The 17606-nt window shown below is 50.2% G+C and overlaps 2 protein-coding genes across 3 annotated transcripts in view; both read right to left on the bottom strand.

The window, feature by feature from the left end:
* GOSR1 (golgi SNAP receptor complex member 1) overlaps positions 1–3167 on the bottom strand; it is a 36738-nt gene extending 33571 nt beyond the window's left edge. Inside the window, exons 1-4 of one of the 2 annotated variants that reach the window (XM_063342556.1) lie at positions 3039–3167; positions 2412–2520; positions 607–694; positions 280–387 (exon numbers count right to left, since the gene is read on the bottom strand). In XM_063342556.1, the coding sequence (XP_063198626.1) occupies positions 280–387; positions 607–694; positions 2412–2520; positions 3039–3069 (336 nt within the window). In that variant the 5' untranslated portion in view covers positions 3070–3167. Of the gene's footprint in view, positions 1–279; positions 388–606; positions 695–2405; positions 2521–3038 lie in introns of both variants that reach the window. The other variant, XM_063342555.1, reaches the window with a different exon arrangement.
* A 156-nt stretch (positions 3168–3323) lies between these two features.
* CPD (carboxypeptidase D) overlaps positions 3324–17606 on the bottom strand; it is a 28437-nt gene continuing 14154 nt past the window's right edge. Inside the window, exons 6-21 of the mRNA XM_063340867.1 lie at positions 17283–17474; positions 16211–16378; positions 14505–14614; positions 13981–14083; positions 13363–13505; positions 12582–12751; positions 11674–11985; positions 10266–10461; positions 9861–9996; positions 8932–9081; positions 8410–8505; positions 8251–8315; positions 7970–8101; positions 7425–7610; positions 7018–7117; positions 3324–6348 (exon numbers count right to left, since the gene is read on the bottom strand). Of these exons, the coding sequence (XP_063196937.1) occupies positions 6122–6348; positions 7018–7117; positions 7425–7610; positions 7970–8101; positions 8251–8315; positions 8410–8505; positions 8932–9081; positions 9861–9996; positions 10266–10461; positions 11674–11985; positions 12582–12751; positions 13363–13505; positions 13981–14083; positions 14505–14614; positions 16211–16378; positions 17283–17474 (2486 nt within the window). The 3' untranslated portion in view covers positions 3324–6121. The remainder of the gene's footprint in view (positions 6349–7017; positions 7118–7424; positions 7611–7969; positions 8102–8250; positions 8316–8409; positions 8506–8931; positions 9082–9860; positions 9997–10265; positions 10462–11673; positions 11986–12581; positions 12752–13362; positions 13506–13980; positions 14084–14504; positions 14615–16210; positions 16379–17282; positions 17475–17606) is intronic.

Raw genomic sequence — 17606 nt, forward strand, 5'->3', positions numbered from 1 at the left:
ATTACAGTGCCCTTCTCCTTTTGCTACATAAAAGACACCTACGTAAGATGGCATGTTTTACTGTTCTTAGCTAGGTGCTAGTCACCAACACGACATAAAAAACCGCCATTTTTTCAACTCAGAGTTCACTAATTGTAACACCTGGAGAGAAGTGAGATGAGATAGGCAGCACTTAAATCTTCTGACAAGACGTTCAAGCATGCTGTGATATCAGCACTACTAATAATTATTCCAAACAAAGCAAAAAAAAAAAAAGCAAGAAGGACACACGTTTGTTACCTGCAATATGTCTCTATGACGCTGTAACGTATGCATCAGTGCAGCATTCAGGGATGGGACTCCTGCGCTATTTGTGTATTCTGCCATTTTGTCATTTATTCCAGTAAGCTACAGGAAGAAAAAAAAAAACCCAACCCCAAAACATGAAATGGCTTATATTGCTAAGAAAGTTACAATGCATAAGTTGAAGGAGCTAGTTGTAACGACACATACCTTCAGAAACACTTTTTATCACTCACACTAGTATTTCCTAACATGCATCACAGAAACCTGTTCTGCAATATTTCCTAGATGCTACTGAAACAGAACCACAGTAAGTTGAGTTACCTTTCCCAGAAGCTGTTCAATCTCCACAGCCATGGTCTCAAACATTCTGTCCTGGCTTGAGCCATTTAAGAGAGGAGTTGTGTCAGAGCTAAGGAAAAAGAGGAGGAGCAGTTACTGAAAAGTAACTTCACCTTTTCACGAATGCAAGAAATAAGGAAACACTAGCGTTAGGCGTTGGCAAGCTCCACTACCCAGGTTTCCTAGAAAGATGAATTAAACTCAGAAAAAACTACATTTTCTTATCATACGCGCCATTAACTTTTATCTGAACTAATGACATAGTATCACTTGGGGAAAATATGGAAGATATGCCTGACACCAAACACTACCAGCACGTGTCTAGCACCAATGTCCTTCTCTGCTCAACTTTTAAGCTTGCTTTTTTTATTTATTGGCAGGAGGGAACACTGCACTATTAGCATGTTACACCAGCTACATAATTACACCTCAGTAACACAGTGCTAGGACAACCCACTGACCTATTAAGCAGTCAGGGTACTACACAGCAATACAAACCACACAATTAATCACAATCACAGTTTTATACACTACACCTTCCCTATGCTTTTTAAGGTAAACTAAAACCACAATGAGAAGTCATATCTAAGCGACAGAATACAAGCACAACACTTCCTATGCCAACTTGTAGAAACTGCTTTCTTTTACCTTTCAGAAACTGCTCTTTGCTTTGGTAAGCTACCATAACTAGAGTAAGAGAAGTAAGTTTTACACAGGACAGCAAAAATAACTAAAAAAATTAGATTACGTGGCAAGTAACAGCACAGAGCTAGAAATGAGAGAGACTAGGACTCTGATTCAAGAGAAACATGACCATTCTTGAGGCTCTCTCAGGCTTCCAGGATCAGACATTCATGGAAACAAACGTTCAAAATTGGTTCAATCATCAAAGAAAAATACCAACACGCATACATACAGTAGTCACATTCGCAACGCGTTTACATGATACGTAGCATTGGGGCCCACAGTTAATAAGCAAAGAATGACAGTTTATAAAGGTTGTACACAGTGACAGAGACGCTGATAATTAGTGCTGTGGAACTGTAGGGAAGACCTCAACTCTGGCCCATAAGCTAGGAAGACTTGAAAAGTTTTATCATACAAATTCTTCAGTCAAACATGAATCTGCATAAAGCAAACAGAAACTATTCATATACATACACACGTATACGTATGCATCTGGTTCATATATAAAACCATACATAGAGCTCTCACTATTATTACTCGTTTTAGGAGAAAGCCAGAAAGAAACAAACAGCTACCCCTCCTGAAGGGAGGGCTGGTCCTCTGTGCAACCTTGGACCACCCACAGCTGCTCAGCACTCCAGCTCCCTTATCATTAACACAGGGATTACAAATACCACACCACCTGAGATGCGTAAGGCTAAATTCCCCTAATACTGAAGTCCCTGAAAACCTCCTGCTAGCTTAACACAAGAAAAACTGGAAAATAAGGCAATGTAGTGAGCATTAAAAAGTCGTATCGTTAGTTCACACGCTAACGCCACAGTCACAGTCTGAAGTTTAAATTCAGCTTCCCGGAGTGACATGTAAGCTCTCACGATGCACTGCTGCAGCCCACACACCTTTCTGACTCACACGCCAGTATCGCTCAATACTGCATCAAGACCAACGCCAGCATCACAGCATGAAGAAGTGCTGAAATCAGCTGCTTAAGAAGCTAAGCATAAAAGCCACAGGTGGGACTAGCATTCAGCAAATTATAAAAATGAACCAAGTACCACAAGCAGCATTTAAAACATAAAGAAATGGGCTAGTACCTATACCTGTCGCGCCTTCCGTCTCGGGTGCTGCTGTAGCTGGTGCAGAGTTTGCTGAAGGAGACCAGCTTCAGGTCCAGCTCGTTCTCCAGCTGCCTCGCCTGCTTCCTGAGATCTGCACAGGGCGGCCGAGAGCGGCGGAAGAGTCACAAACCCGCACGGTGACACCACGAATTTTGGGGGGAGTGAGGTGGGAACGCGTTTTCACCAGGTGCTTTCAAGCAGAGCTGGCGCAGACCCCTCAGAGCCTCAGAGAGGGGAACCCCACAGAGAAAGGGGGACCAACAAAGGGGGGCCCTCGCAGATGGGGGACCTCCCCACGCTGGAAGAGGAGGGTTCCCAGCTGGACACCCACAGAACCTGTCTCCCACGACTGGGAGCGTTCGGCGCAGGGTGTTACCCCCCTCGCCGCGGCCTCCGGGGCCTCCCCGCCGGGCACCGACGCCTCATGGCTGAGGAGCCGACGGGGCCACCGCAGCCTCTGGGCTCGGGCGGCGCCAGCCCCCCTCCCAACCCCGGAGGCGGGCAGAGGGAACCGGCGGCGGTTCCACCGTGCCCGGGCCGAGCTGTGCCCCGGGAGGTCTCCGCGGACCCGCCGGCGCCCCGTCCCCACCGCCCTCAGGCCCCACTCGCCTTCCCAGTAGTTGCTGCTCCCCGCCGCCATCTTTGTTATCCAACGTCAGCCGCGGCCCGGCGAGACCGCGACGCCGACAAGGACGGGCCAGAGCGTCTTCCCGGAGGCGCGGCGCCTGACGGGACGGGCGGACCTCCCGCCGCAGCGCCCCCTAGCGGCTGGGCGGCGTCTCGCCCCGGCCCTCCCTGCGCAGCGCCGAGCACCGGGCGGGGGGCGCTGGCCCCGGTCCCCCTTCCAGCCCCGGGTCCCCCCAGCCCGTTGTAGGAAGAACGAGACAACCCAGGTGGACATCAAAATAGTTTTATACAGATTATTGGATCTCAGTATACAGGTAAAAAACAGAGGGCCCGGCTGAGGGCAGAGCCAGGCCTCGCCTCACGCCGCCCCGTCCCGCTTCCAGGAAAAGGCAATTCAAGTCCCTTTTAAAAATGTACATTTGAAGGCACAGTGCACGGACCGACACGCTCCAGGGACAGGCGCCCGCGGGGGACCGGCTCCTCGCCAGAAGCAGCACAGGCGCTCTCACAGATGGACGCACGGACGGACGGACAGCCCGAGGGTGAGGGGAGGCCGCTCCTGCCTTCCCAAAACTGGCGACAGGCCCCGCGCCCACTCGCGGCGGCTGCGATGGCGGATGGAGAGGCAGACACGTGGCCTGGTCCTGCTGCGTGAAGTCTCACACGTTTGCAAAACATCTCCAGTCCACTCCATGTGCACCTAACTCCACGCTAATTGCAAAACGCACTCTCAGAGACCTATTGCTAGTGGGATAAAGCAAGGCCAGCCCAGCCTGTTACCTGCTGCCAGGGCAAACAAAGCCCACAGAGAGCCCCATCAACTTTAATAGAAAACCCCAGCTGCGGCTCTTGTTAAAGCCCTCAGAAGCAGGAAAAGTTCAGAGAGGAGGCAGGGTTAACGCCGTTGCGTGCTGGTGTGGTGGAGCCCATTGCACATGGAAAACACCACCCTGTGCTCAGCCCGATGAGCTGGGAGCAGGCACAGGGATGCTGAGGGCTCCTGCTGAACAAAAGCAGCTCTTTCAACACCACAGCGATGCAGGACAGGAGCAGAGAACGCTCACCCTCAGCTCCCTGTTCCCCGCACACCTCCCCAGCCAGATCTTATCATGTGTTTCTTGTAATATAGTTCCCCGTGGAAGAGGGAAGAAGGTATAGTGGTGTCCCAGGGTTATCTTTGTCCCTCGAGATAGCTGCACAAAATCAGCTGAGACAATCAGCATGGCAGCGGCGTGGTTCTGGAATGGCATCTGCTGCAGGCAGAGGTGGGGAACAGCCCTGCCCCAGGCAACACGGCCCAACAGGCTCCCATGTGGAACCCCCTGTGCTGTTCCCCCAGAGAAAACCACATCAGAGCCCTGCAGCACAGACCCCGTCATACATTTGGGTGCAAACACCCCGCCATGGACACCACAGGCAGGTTTCACTAGTGGACAGCCCCAGGCTGCTGGAGAACAGATCAGCTCAGGGCACACTTGATGCCTAAGACGTTGCTGCACACCGGAGCTTGCGGCAGTGGGGCAAGAATTAAAAAAGAAAATGAGCAGCAAGAAAATAAGTGCCTATTCTAACCTCAGCCTCCTGCCCAGAAAGCACAGGGACATCAGAGATGCATAAAGGCTTTGGAAATCAAACATTTCAGTCATTCTTCCCTTCTGGGCATCCTTTCTATTCCCCACAAATGCAATGTGGCTCCTCTTTCCAGCTTCCTGCCAAGTGCTACAAAACAGAATTTGGCTGCTTTTCACCTTCTCTTTCAGCATGGCTGTTCAGCCCTTCCTCACGCCTTGCACCCCGGCCCCCGCAGCAGCAGACACAACTGCAGACACACAAGCAGGTGGAGCTCTTGCTACATACTTCAGGGACACTGTGGTAGCAGAGCAGAGCCAAGTTAGCAGGCTAATTTGATGCCTACCATCACCAGAGCTTGATGACAGGGTGTTTCCAAAGTGCTCTGATCACTAAATGGTATTAGGCGGACAACGGCAAATGGTGCGGCTTTTCTTCAAAATTTAAGACTCAAGTTGGGCCATGGATACTCCCATGACCTCTCCCTGCTGCTCCAATAATGCTCAAATACAAAGCAGTGGTCAGATTTCACCGTTTCCTCCTGAATAGTGGTGGACTTGAGCAAAACTGATCAGTGGAGTCAGTAACTGATTGCTTTTCTACAGTATCCACCACAACCAGTTTATCCATTTGCTGAGAACAACCTTCTGTTGCTCTTCCAGACACCATGCTGTTGTAACGCTAACATGAGACCCCAAAGGCCAAGTCTACTACACAAACAAGAAGCAACTGGGGGTGATGGGGAAAAAGTGTCTTTCTTCCCCAGAAGTCAGGACAGCAGTACTGCAGAGCTGGCAAGCAACTGAACTTTGTCAGAGTTCACTGAGGCTCCGACCTTTGCTCCTTTCTCCAGCTCACATCAAGAATGGATGTCATCTCCCCCAGCTTTCAGCATGCCAAGTCACTGCCTGGAACTAGAACACACTAGAGGTGCTCCACAACCACTGCAGATCATAGCAGGCCACAGCATCTCACGGTGGGGAAAAGCTCCAAGGGAGCTGCTGAGAACCAAATACAGTCTTTTTCCAAGGGCTGCTCTGCAGAATGTGGAGTCAAGTGAAGGATCTGCCTTCCCCCAAGTACAGAGTGGAAAATGTGAAATCAAAACAGGTAGAGAAACTGCTTTGGAGTGTTTTAACTACGACCCCATACAGGTCTTGGGGCACTTCCCCACCATCTGCTCACTGTGCTGAGATGCTGGGGAAGTGCTAGGAACTCTGCTGGCCACCCTGTTAAATTGCCTTTCAAACAACATCATGTGAACCTCCAGATCTTGACCCAAAAATGAAACAAACCGTGTCTTTAGCTCAAACACAGCCTCCAACACCCACTGATTTGCACACACATAGGAACAAACAGTAGAGGGAAGTTGGGAGCTGCCACCCACACCTCTGGAGGACACATCCTGCAAGCTAATGTTTCAAAACTGAACCACAGGGATCGCCCCCCACCACCAGGTCTGGTCCATGGGAACCTCCTTTCCTGCCCGGGAGGTGTCAGTGTTTGCTGGAGTACAATGTTTCTTCTTCAGTGTCTGTTTCATCCTGGAATTCATGGCTCAGGAGAGACTTCTTTGAGCCGGTGGACATCATGCGGATTTCGTCCTCGTAATCGTCGTGGTGCTGCCGGAGGCGGTGGAAGCCATCCTTGTGTCTGTTGGACTTGATAGAGCAGACACACCAGATGATACAGGCGGTGAGGACCAGAGCAGACATACTTGCACCTGCCAGACAGAAGACATTAAAATTAATGCCATGTTCCACCACTCCAGAAGCTCCTAGGCTTGCCACCCTCTCTCTTCCCTTCTACAGTCACAACCACTTTCCTCACTTCACTGGGACCCTGCTCCTTCCTCCCAGGCCACAGAAGACATGCCATGCAGGAGAGGTGCTTCCAGAGCAGCGCTGCACTAGCTTTACTTTCTGTGTTTGCAATCTAGGATAGCACCACTGAGCTGCTCCGCAGACCACTGGGTATAAACTCTAGCCTCCCCAACAGCTGCCACCTTGACCCAAAAAAAATAAAAATCTCTCTTATTGCTTACCTGGTGCCACATGACTCAAAGAAACCCTGGGGAAAAAGCAAGATCTCCTAGCTCCCAGCTCTACGCACGAACAGGCTCTCCCCATTCCAGGCATCTCAAAGTCCATTCTGGACCCTTCAGCCCCCTGCAACACTCTCTACTCCCTCCCTCCCATCTGCCAGCCCAACATCACCAGATGCAAGGGTTGTTGGACCAGTTTGCAAGGACAAGCACGTATTCAGAAGGGAAAGCAGGAGACGGCTTAAGTCTGCAGGCTGCTTTTCCAGTTCAGTGAAGAGAAGGGTCATTGTCAGCACAAACCAGCACAGAAAGCAAAGCTCAAAGCTTTGATCGAAAGTGTCACTTTACCTGCAACAGTTACAACCAGCTCCCTTGGCAGGCCAAATATCCTGTTTTCGGTGTCAAATACAATGAACACAGAGCTGGGTGCATCATGACGTACAAAGACCTGCAGGAAGATATGAGAGCTCAGACTGTCTCAAAGCTTGCACCTCCGTCAGGTGTCCAGCCACAAGAGGTACTTGCTGAACAAGGAAGGACCGGGTGGATGCCAAAGACGAGTGCAATGGAAAGAAAAGCTACTGCCCAAAACAAGCCTGCTGGGAAATTCTTCTCCATCCATTGTATCAAGGCAGAAAACAGCTACCCTGGGCACATAATCAGCAGCTAAACACAGCCAACGAGGCAGAACCCAAATAGGGGATGTCTTTATAGGAGCCGGGGCAGGAAGATCTCCGACACAGACATTCACATACCTTGACGTGTTTCTGCTGGTACCCATCGGCTATCGCATTGATGTTGTGCAAACCTGGAGCCAACAGTACATGGAAATAGCCACCTTCTTTAGTATACACCCTCAAACCTTCATTAAGAACAATGGTAGCTTTAGAAATTGCCTTGCCGCTCTTGTCTTGGACAAACCCATGGACTCCCTTATGAACCTGAAATAAAGCATTTCAAACACTTCACATTCAGATCCAAGCGTATGGCACATTTGTAACTAAAATAGGATCTAATCCTCCCCTCAAAATACAGCCCGGTCTCCATCCCTGAGCCTCATAATAAATAAAGCGCACAATTCTGCAAGGGCTGCTCAGCCCACCATGAGGCAGAACAGCACAGATGTTTAACTCTCATGTCAACACATTTCCTGGTCACTTGCTGCCTCTGTTCAACCCATTCCTCACGCAATCTAAATTGTGACCATCTGTAATCACATAGCAGCCATAAAAACACAAAGACTCTCTCTTCCCCTCCCTTCACTCCTTGACAGAATTTCCTCCCGCAGACGGGGGCTCACCTCCACCAGCATGCTAAGGAGAGATTTCTTGTGGTCTGCCCACAGGCTGGGGAGTTGTCCTGCGCTCGGGAAGTAACAGCAGCCGGTATAAACAGTGATCTCCGGGCAATGACCAAATGTAACGCTGAAATCCTGCAAAAACCAAAGCCACAGTTACAACAGAAGAGGTGGTATTCAAGAAGTGGAGCTGGAGATGGGCAAGTTTTACCCAGACATCAGAACAAATATGCTTTTGAATGCTTGTTCAGCAGAGATGGAAAGCCTCGTGCCATATGACGTACCTTCATACTTCCCAAGTGACTGTGCCATTCAGAGCCACGGATCACACCGCCAGGAATATTCTCATCTGTGAGAGCAAGATCACAGCTGTCAGGCAGATCTGCTCCAACGAGACTCTCGCACAGGCTGATGGGGGGGTTAAAGGCTTCAGCCAAACTTACCTGACTTATTTGGACAGCCTGGCTGGCCCAAATGCATCAGCGGATGGTTGTTTGCATACAGAGATGCCAAATGCTTCAGTGTTTCTTTGTTCTCCACTACAAAGAGAAAAGTGAGACTTTGAGAGTGCAACTCCAATTCATTAAGGAGGTGGGATAGATTCCCATCCTAACCCCGTGATCCTCTATTAAACAGTGACACGCTTTGTTTCAGGGGCATTCCAGATTTCCTCTAACACTGAGGGATGGTATGAAAAGCAGACTTAATACCGGCTTTGGCAGAGGAAAAGTTGAAATACAGTTGTAAGAACAGAAATGGTGAACGTTTTCACCCCTAGCTGGCTCCTGTGAGGTTTTATAGCTTTACTTCACAGACCGTCAACTCCAGATACGAAGGGCTGAACACAAACGGAGGCCACAGAGCATCAGCAGCACAAGAAGCTCTTACACCACGCGGCCACGGGAACTTCTGCAAAGACAGCCCAAGGGTAGGTGCACGCAAGGCCCTGGAGGAGTTAGTCATACCTGTCTGTGCTGGCCTGTCGTATGGGTAAGTGACAAGCAGAGATCCTCCATCCAGAGCAACAGAGAGGCTGAAATCCTGCTTCAATATCAAGTTCTCTATGATGGCTTTGGTCTCAGGCTCTCGTGTCCCTGAGTACCGGGAGTAATTGCCTGTAAATCAGAACAACAAATAGAAACGGGAATTGACAACAGTTTCCTTGCTATTTGAGAGGCCAGCAGAAGTACTTTCTTCGTTGATGTCTAAAATTCAGTCTGCTGCATGTATGAAAAGGTATTTGTTGGATCTCAGCAGATGCACCTGACTGATCAAGTCAAGCACCTAGTCCACACTACCCACGGCGGGAATTCATCTGCAAAGCTAAAACAAACGTGGCACACCACTATTTCCCCAAGCTATTTACTTTAGTCATGCACAGGGTATTTCGTATGTTTGCTCTCCTCAATGTCACTGAACTGACATTTGGGATGATCCCAGCCAAACCTTGTCAGGGAGAACACCTCGTCCCCAGGAAGGGTGGGCATAGCACTGATACACTGCTATGGATACAGCAGGCACTTACACGGAAACCAGAAAAGCATGAAAAAAAGAGACTGCTTCCAGGGAGCATGAACAGAGGTTATTTTTCAGAAATGGGGGTTTGAAAGAAATCAATTAACAGGAAAAAGACATAGGTGTTGCCCGACCTCTGGACTATTCCTAATCCTGGGAAATAAGGGACTCCAAATTACCATCTTCGGGGGATCCAAGCTTTAGAAGCTTCCCAGCAGCTGTGCTGCCTGGGCTCCATGGCAGGAGTGCTGCTCTCTTTACAGGTAGACCCTGTAACCCGATGACTACACCCAACCCTAGTGCAGCTAGCAGGAGCCTTCTACAGCTGCCTGCATTTCTAGAGGGACACTACACATCACTTTGCTTTAGTTTGCTTTACTTGTGAAGTCTGTGTCCAGATCTCTGCCATGAGCATTAGTCTGGCCTATCTTCGACGTGCAACCTTTCTCCTGCGCTATCTCACGTCCGTCTGGATTCAGGGAAGGCACAATCACAATCCGCGTTCGGTCAATCAGCTGAACAAAAGGAGGAGAAACAGTACATAAAATGCAATGAATAAGGTTAATTCTCAGTAAATCTCATTTGCCTGAATCTCATCCTAGGAACTGCTGCTTATAATGATATCAGCAGTCGGAGGTTCCCACTGTCCCCATGGATTTCACACCACCTCCCCATTATGTGTGGGATCTCTGCAACCCACAAGCCACTGTTAAAAAGACAAGTGTCTCCCAGTGAGCACTGTCCTCTCGGGATACAACTGGAGGGCTCCAAGATGGCTTCTCACCTTCGTAACAGCAGCGTTCTTCTTGTAGTTCATGCAAAGAAATTCTGCCAGTGCCAGGAGCAGCTCCGTACCAACGGGAGCGTTTCCATGAATACCAGCAACAAAGCGGATCTTTGGCTCCTCAGGCTCAGACTGGTTGGGCTTGTTGGAGATTTCGAGGGACCAAATCTGACGGAACTCAACGCTCTGACCCAAACTGCCAAGAGATGAGAAACCAGAGCATCAGCTCCGGAACAGAGCCACACCTCCACCCTGGCCTTACGGAGAAATCCTGGTGTGGAAAGGAGCTGCTGCCAACCTCCACAAGGATGACGCAAAGAGAAGTGACACACAAAACACCACCACATCATGAGAGATTTGCAGCAGCACTGAACCAAAGTCACTATGAACAGGAATTAAAAAACAAGCATCTGTGTAAGGATGTATCCAGGTCCAGATGTATGGGATGCCCACTGCTCCATGTATCCCTATATAACCTAGAACATCACCATAAACGTGGAACTGCCAAATGCCGCTGTGCTGCCAATGTTGTGGGTCGGGTTTTGTATTGTTGGGTTGTTTTTTTTCCTTCAGAGTGGGATACATCTGGACATCAAACTAATTTATAAAGCACCCGGTTTAAAAGGACAAAAGCAGGCCTATTTCCAGCACTGCAGAAGTTGTTGCTACAAGTCAAGCCATTAAGCTAGCAAAGCGAACGCAAGCAAAGCAGGGAACACAATCGGGGCTGATGCAACTGGACGGACAATAGAGGCTACAGATCAGAAAAGCAGCCTTGGCACCAGTGGGGACAGCGCATGAGCACGTTGTGCCTGGTAACAACAAGCAAACGAGGCCCTGGGACAAAGAGATTTGTGCTTTCTAAAGCTGACAGAGGGCAAGCGCTACAGGTCACAAAGGAAAGCAGAATACCGCAGCAGCTGGTCTCCCGCAGGAGGGCAGAGACCTTGGCTCAGGGCAAGTTAACTCAAACATGTCTCGCACTATTCAATTAAAACCTGAAGGCAGACAATCAAAAAAGGCCATTTGAGATTTCTAAGTCAAATTTGATGACTTTTGCTGGGGACTCTTTAGCAGGGTAGATGTCAGAAAGGATTTGGAAAAGGGAGGAAAATAGAGACCGTGGAACAGAAATACTTGCAGAAACCTGGGATATCAATGCTGGGAGTATCGCCAGTCCCTGGGAACTGAGAGCACCCCACATTTAAGTCAGTAAAATGACGTCTCAGGAAAAAGCACACAGATGCACCTGTGAGTCCCTGCAGCCAGTGCTCTGCCACCGTGCCCTTACACGTGGGGCTCCCTTGCCCCCTATCTCTGCACTGCGTTCTTGGCACAGCATTTCACTATTCCCTACCACAAGCTGCTGCTCAGGGAGGAGCTGAGCACCGCTGCTTTGAGTTTTCACCTGGTGAGATTTGTGATGTGCGGGTAGTTGAGGTAGAGCCCTCGGAGGAACTCAGAGAGGTCCTTGTAAGGGCGGTATCGGTAAGGAGAGACATCCCCTGAGGAGGTAAGCAGGAGGCGCTCCAGGCCATTCTCAGCAGACAGATCTTTAATCAGGGTCTCAAACTCCTTCTCGTTGGGGTCACTGGTGTCTGGGGTGTTCAGGACCGGCACCTTCCCCTCCTCCACTTTGATGTCTGTCCGTGAAAGAGTGAAGTTGACCTGCACGCCACCTTTGCTGCCAACTTCCACCGTCTTAGTGACTGGATCATACCTGCCCAGGGAAAAGAAGGCACAAAGAAACGTCAGGGGTTCAAGGCCACACACAACAAGCCACCCTCCCTCCTGACTAGACACTGACATGGGACTGCTACAGCTCCCCAGTCAAGAGTGAGAAGCACAACAATAAAAGCAACAACACTTCTAAAGGGACATGGGAATGGCAGGAGGACAGGGAGCAGCTCAAGGACCCACATGGCACCAAGCTGCTTTTGGCTCAGGTGTTGCAGTGTTACGTGCCAGACTGGCAGGACAACAAGTCAGGCTGCTTTAACCCAAAGGTTTTGGCAGTGGTTGAAGTGACGAAATAATTTCTGCGGGCAGCTGCCTGCAAGACAATTTCCCCTAGAGATACTAAGTTATCAACTCCTTCCCCACACCACCTCCAAACAAGGGGAGATCTGGAATGTACACGGGTGCCAGGTGAGCAGTCTTTGACATGAGGGTAGCATCACGTTGCTAACTCTGCCCAAGCCAGAGGGCAGGAGAAACACCCATGCCTACATCTGCTGCAGACAGAGGCGATGGGACTACTCTGCACTGGGAAGTCAGTCATGCGGCTGTTTGTTCCTTGTGCCATGGCTCACTCACCCTCGGGCAGATGCTGTGATTTTGTACGTCCCCTGGACCAGGAGGCGCCAGTAGTCTCCATCCTTGTAGGTGGTCACCGGGTGGTTGATGTCGGCAACGCTGATGGTGGCGTTGAGAATGCCTCTTCCATCCATGGCATCCAGCACAAATCCCCAGACACCGCGGTGAACCTGCGCACAGACCCGGAGCCCTGCTGAGTGCCAGCCCTTGCTCTGCCTCCCACCCCACACATCACCGTGGGAGCACCGACGCCCAGATCCCACCAGCTCCCAGCCCAGGAAGATCAGCATTCCCAGGGGAGTAACATGTTCCAAAAGGGTTTTGGTTAGACTCGCCAGCAGCTGGCTTGGACGAAGTTCACCTGATGAGTACAATGAGCAATTGTTTGGCTCAGGGTGCCACCAGAGCACTCTCTGCTCCACACCTTTGTTTGCACGTCCCAGGTGCACAGCGCTACCACCAGCCCCGACGCAGATCGGAACAGCGCATAAAGGCCACTCCAGCCCAGGGAAAACCAAGGTAGTGCTAAAGAAAAAGCCCATATTTGCACACATCTGCATCACCTGGCTGCTGGTTCCATACAGATTTTTGGTATGTTGAGAAGGAGGGGAGAGGAGGAGTCAAGCCATGTTCTGATGGGGATGATTTCTGCGGGGCAGGTGCCCAGTCTGGCCAGGAAGCAGCACTCGCTTCAGCCCGCAGATCACCCTGTTCATTCTGGCACATCTAACGCAAACCCCAGGGGCAGCTCACACAATCGCTTGGGGTCGAAGCGTCTCACCTGTTTCATGAACTGGAGGAGCGACCGGCGGTTCTGCTCCCAGTACTTGGGCAGCTCCTCAGCTTTTGGGTATTTCACACAGCCCAACTCAATGGTCACTTCAAAGCAGTTCGTATGCAAGTAATTCCAGTCTTGCATCCCACCTACAACAGGAATGTAAAAGAAGTTTTGATAAGGTCTGCTGAAGGCAATTGTACCACAGCTCAAAATAAAAAAATTTTTAAAAATCAGATAGTAGAGAAGACGAAGTACAAACTACAGCATGCATTTTATAGCCAAAGAGAGAAGGCTTTTACACAGGGCAAGATTCAAGCTTCAAAGGGATGCCAAAACAGCAGACAAATAACCATCCTTCTTGTAAATACCTTTCATGCTAATATACTGCTGTAAAATTTTATTAAACCGTTTTGCTAACAGCCAGAAAAACTACACTATAAATTCCTTCCCTCAGGAATAACTCTATCTGGTTACATTATTTAAAAGGTTATAAAAGAAACCTGAGTCCCAGTAATCTGGGCTGACCCATGCAGAGCTTACGACTGATCAGGCTAAATTCTTTAAGCTGCACATGCATTAACTTGGAGACAAACAGTGCAAGAGATTTAAGGTCCACTTCACCTGGAACGTTGTACCACTGAGCCCCATTAGTGATGCCGTGCGGGAAGTACTCGGTGGGGTACATATCCTTACAAGGGCTTCCCTGATACATCTTTTTATTTTCCTAAAAAACAAGACGCAACATGTGAAGCTGAGTCTCCGCGCTCTAAAGCCACCGGCACTTTTGTTCTAACGTTAGTCACACACTTGGGGTTACCAAACACAGAGGTTTGTGCAGGCATGTGTTTGTTCGGCTGCAGCACAAAGAGACTGCACCCACACCCAACCCATAGACATCCCCGCTCTCCTCCTGGCCCGCCTACAGCATCTTCTCCCACCCTTCAGCGTGTTGGCCCCCGTGCCTGCACAGAGCGCTCCTCCTGCAGACAGAACGTGCTGGACATGGAACAAGAGCCTCCCGCCGGGCCCTGCAACACCAGGCACCCACGGTACCTGCGCCCTCCTCTACCAGCCGCTCAGGAGCTTCCCGACAGCATCAGGAGTTAACCCAGCAGGATGTGCCCGTTCTCCCGTTAGAGCTTTACCTTGGAGTAGGAAAGCGCCAGCTGCTGAAACACAGCGTCGTCTGGGGATTTACTGTATATGGCTACTCCTTGTTCATCGTCATCAAAGGGGTAATTAACCACCAGAGAACCTGCAGGGGAAACAAGCTTTGACTCGTACTTGCATGCTTTCCAAGTGATCCCTCAGCCTAAGAGGGGAAGTTTTTCTTTTTCTCCAAGGAGTGCCAAGTCTTCTGTTTCTCAAGACTTGGCATTAAACAAAGCATTAAGCCCAGTTGCTAGAAGAGACAACAAGAGCACAGGAAGAGATAAGACGACACCCAGTTGGGAAGGTGAACCCAAGCCATGACACATCAAAGGTTTGGCTCCTACGTGCAGGCAGGATTGGCACAACCACGTAATAAGCACTTTCACAGAGGCGAGAAAGCAAGGGGCGGAATTTCCTAGAACATGCACGGTGCCCTTGGCCCAACTGCCGCAGTCTTTCAGCCTTCTGGAGTTTATTGCAAGCACTGACAGACTAGAACATCCTCGGCTTACTGAAGCTTCCCCTACGCAAGTTGTACTAATAGCGCCGTGGAACCCCAGGCACCACCACTGCTGGAGACCTGCCAGCTCCCCCGTACCCACACACGATACTTCTGCACCACCAAATTAAACACGCTAGCACAAAGCAACCACCTGCAAGTTACCACAGCTACAAGCCAGCAGACAAACCGTCTAGGGAATAAGCTGTAATACAGAGACTTAATTTAGATCACTCCAAAAAAAGATAATTAAATTACGGCAAATTTCATAGTTCCGCCTTGCAATTCAAGCCAGGGAACCCTCAGGATTACATCTCATTCCCTTCATTTTATAAATACTGCGAAGCCTCCAACGGCCACAGCGCTGTATCACATTCCCAGAGCCAGCTGCTGAGCAGCCGCTGACAAGAGCCCATTCCCACCTCCCGAAGGCAGTGAGCTGGCTACTCCCCAAAGGATGCGCTCCCTCCAGAGCAGCGGTTGCGATCCTCCCAGCAGCCTCTTCAACTCCCTACAAATGTGCTTGGGGACACGGTTTTCACCCTGTTTCCAGCTTCTGATCCATCTTCCAGCAGCACAAACAAAGGGTTTGTTTTACTGGAACACCTCTCTGATGGAGAAAGGCTGAGGGATTTGGGTCTTTTTAGTCTGGAAAAAAGACGGCTGAGGGGGGATCTTATCAATGCTTATAAATACTGAAAGGGTGGGCGTCAGGAGGATGGGGCCAGGATCTTTTCAGTGGTGCCCGGGGACAGGACAAGGGGTAACGGGCACAAACTTGAACATAGGAAGTTCCATCTCAACAGGAGGAGGAACTGCTTCACTGTGAGGGTGGCAGAGCCCTGGCAAAGGCTGCCCAGAGAGGTGGGGGAGTCTCCGTCTCTGGAGACATTCCAAACCCGCCTGGACGCGTTCCTGTGCCACCTGCTCTGGGTGACCCTGCTCTGGCAGGGGGTTGGATGGGATGATCTCCAGAGGGCCCTTCCAACCCCCATCATTCTGTGATTCTTTGGAAATAGCCTTACCCCTGTGGCAGGAACCTGGCTGCATTCACTCCTGCCATCTCATAGCAAAGCCAAAGGCAGGGGGCTCTCTGCCAGAGCTCCTCGGATCACACCTAGAACACTGCGGAGGTATCCCTGCAAACTCCCATCCCCCGAAGCTCAGTGCAGAGGAAGGAGCTCAGTTCAGCTGCCGTACCTCCATGCAGGTTTGCTGAGAGCACAAACGGGTATGTCTTCAACCAGGTCATGACAGCAAGAGTTTCTGGCTGCGGAGGGTCTGCCACATGGACAAACTGATCTGGGAAGTTCCGGTTCAGGTCGTAGTTGTTGCTGTTGTTTCTGCCAACAGTACCTCCTCTGTCTCCTGAAAATTAAACACAAATTCAAGCTTGTGCCCTACGCAAGTTCCCATTTCGGTGCAGAGGCTTCATCCCCTTAACTACAGCAATAACAACTATCAATTAATGGAAGACAGCAGAGAGCACAACAGCGCTGGCTTCCTACAGCCCAGAGCAAGGGGACACCCACATTCTCCTTCAGCAACAGGCCTGCTCTGTGCACAAAGGTGTCCGGGGCCCTTTCCGCGGGTGTTTGCACAGGCTCTCCGTGCCAGTCAGACCACAGCTAGCAGAAAGGCAGGGAACCATGAACAACCCCAGCAGCTGGATGTCACGACCGCAGAAACCTCAGAGCTCACCTTCGCAAACCAGCCGGACAAGTTCTTTGTTAAACCCAAGCAGAGCTCTGCTTCCAGAAAATCATTCCGGACAGACTTTGTTCTGCCAATCTGCAAGAGCCACGCAGTTTTAAGGACTTCCCTGAAGGATGTTTTTGCCAATTTCAACATCACGATAAAAGTCTATATTATCCTTGGACAAGTGCTCTGCAGACAGCCTGGCTTCAAAATCACGTCTTACTAAGAGCGTGGACCAAAGCACAGCAAGTATGAGCTGTGTCAAAGGAATGTCTTTTTTTTAAAATAAGCCTTGGGATAGCCACAAACCATAAGGGGACCCAAACAGGGGTAGCATATAGCACTGCTGAAGCAGAAGAGTTCTCTCCAACAGCTTCAAGCGTCAGTTGACCGCCCACGTCCTGCAGTGACCCACTCATCCCACAACACACTCCAAGGTCCTGCCCAGCCTCCCTGTGCAGAGAGCACTTCTGCTCCAGCAAGGCTTCCAGACTTCTCGGAGAGGTACCATGAACCCAAAGGCTCGTTCTCAGAGCTAGAAACCCCACGGATGTTTCAGCGCAGACAGCAATACCTTCCTGGGACTTCTCATAGCCATCAGGGTTCATGGATGGCATGATGTGGATCCGTGTGCTCTGGACCAGGTCAGTCACTTCGGGATCTGTGCCAAAGTTCTTGCAGAGGTACTCGATGAGGTTCAGGAGAAGCTCTCGCCCCACAACTTCATTCCCATGCATGTTACCGATGTACTTGAACTCTGGCTCACCTGCATACACATGGCCACAAGGAGACAATTATAATCACACTAAAGTTTGGAGACACATCACCACGCTGAGCATTGCTCTCTCAGGCCTTTCTGCAGGGCTTGAGTGCAATTACCTAAAACTTATCCTTCTGC

This window comes from Chroicocephalus ridibundus, chromosome 7 (genome assembly GCF_963924245.1).
Source record: "Chroicocephalus ridibundus chromosome 7, bChrRid1.1, whole genome shotgun sequence".
Classification (NCBI taxonomy): Eukaryota; Metazoa; Chordata; class Aves; order Charadriiformes; family Laridae; genus Chroicocephalus; species Chroicocephalus ridibundus.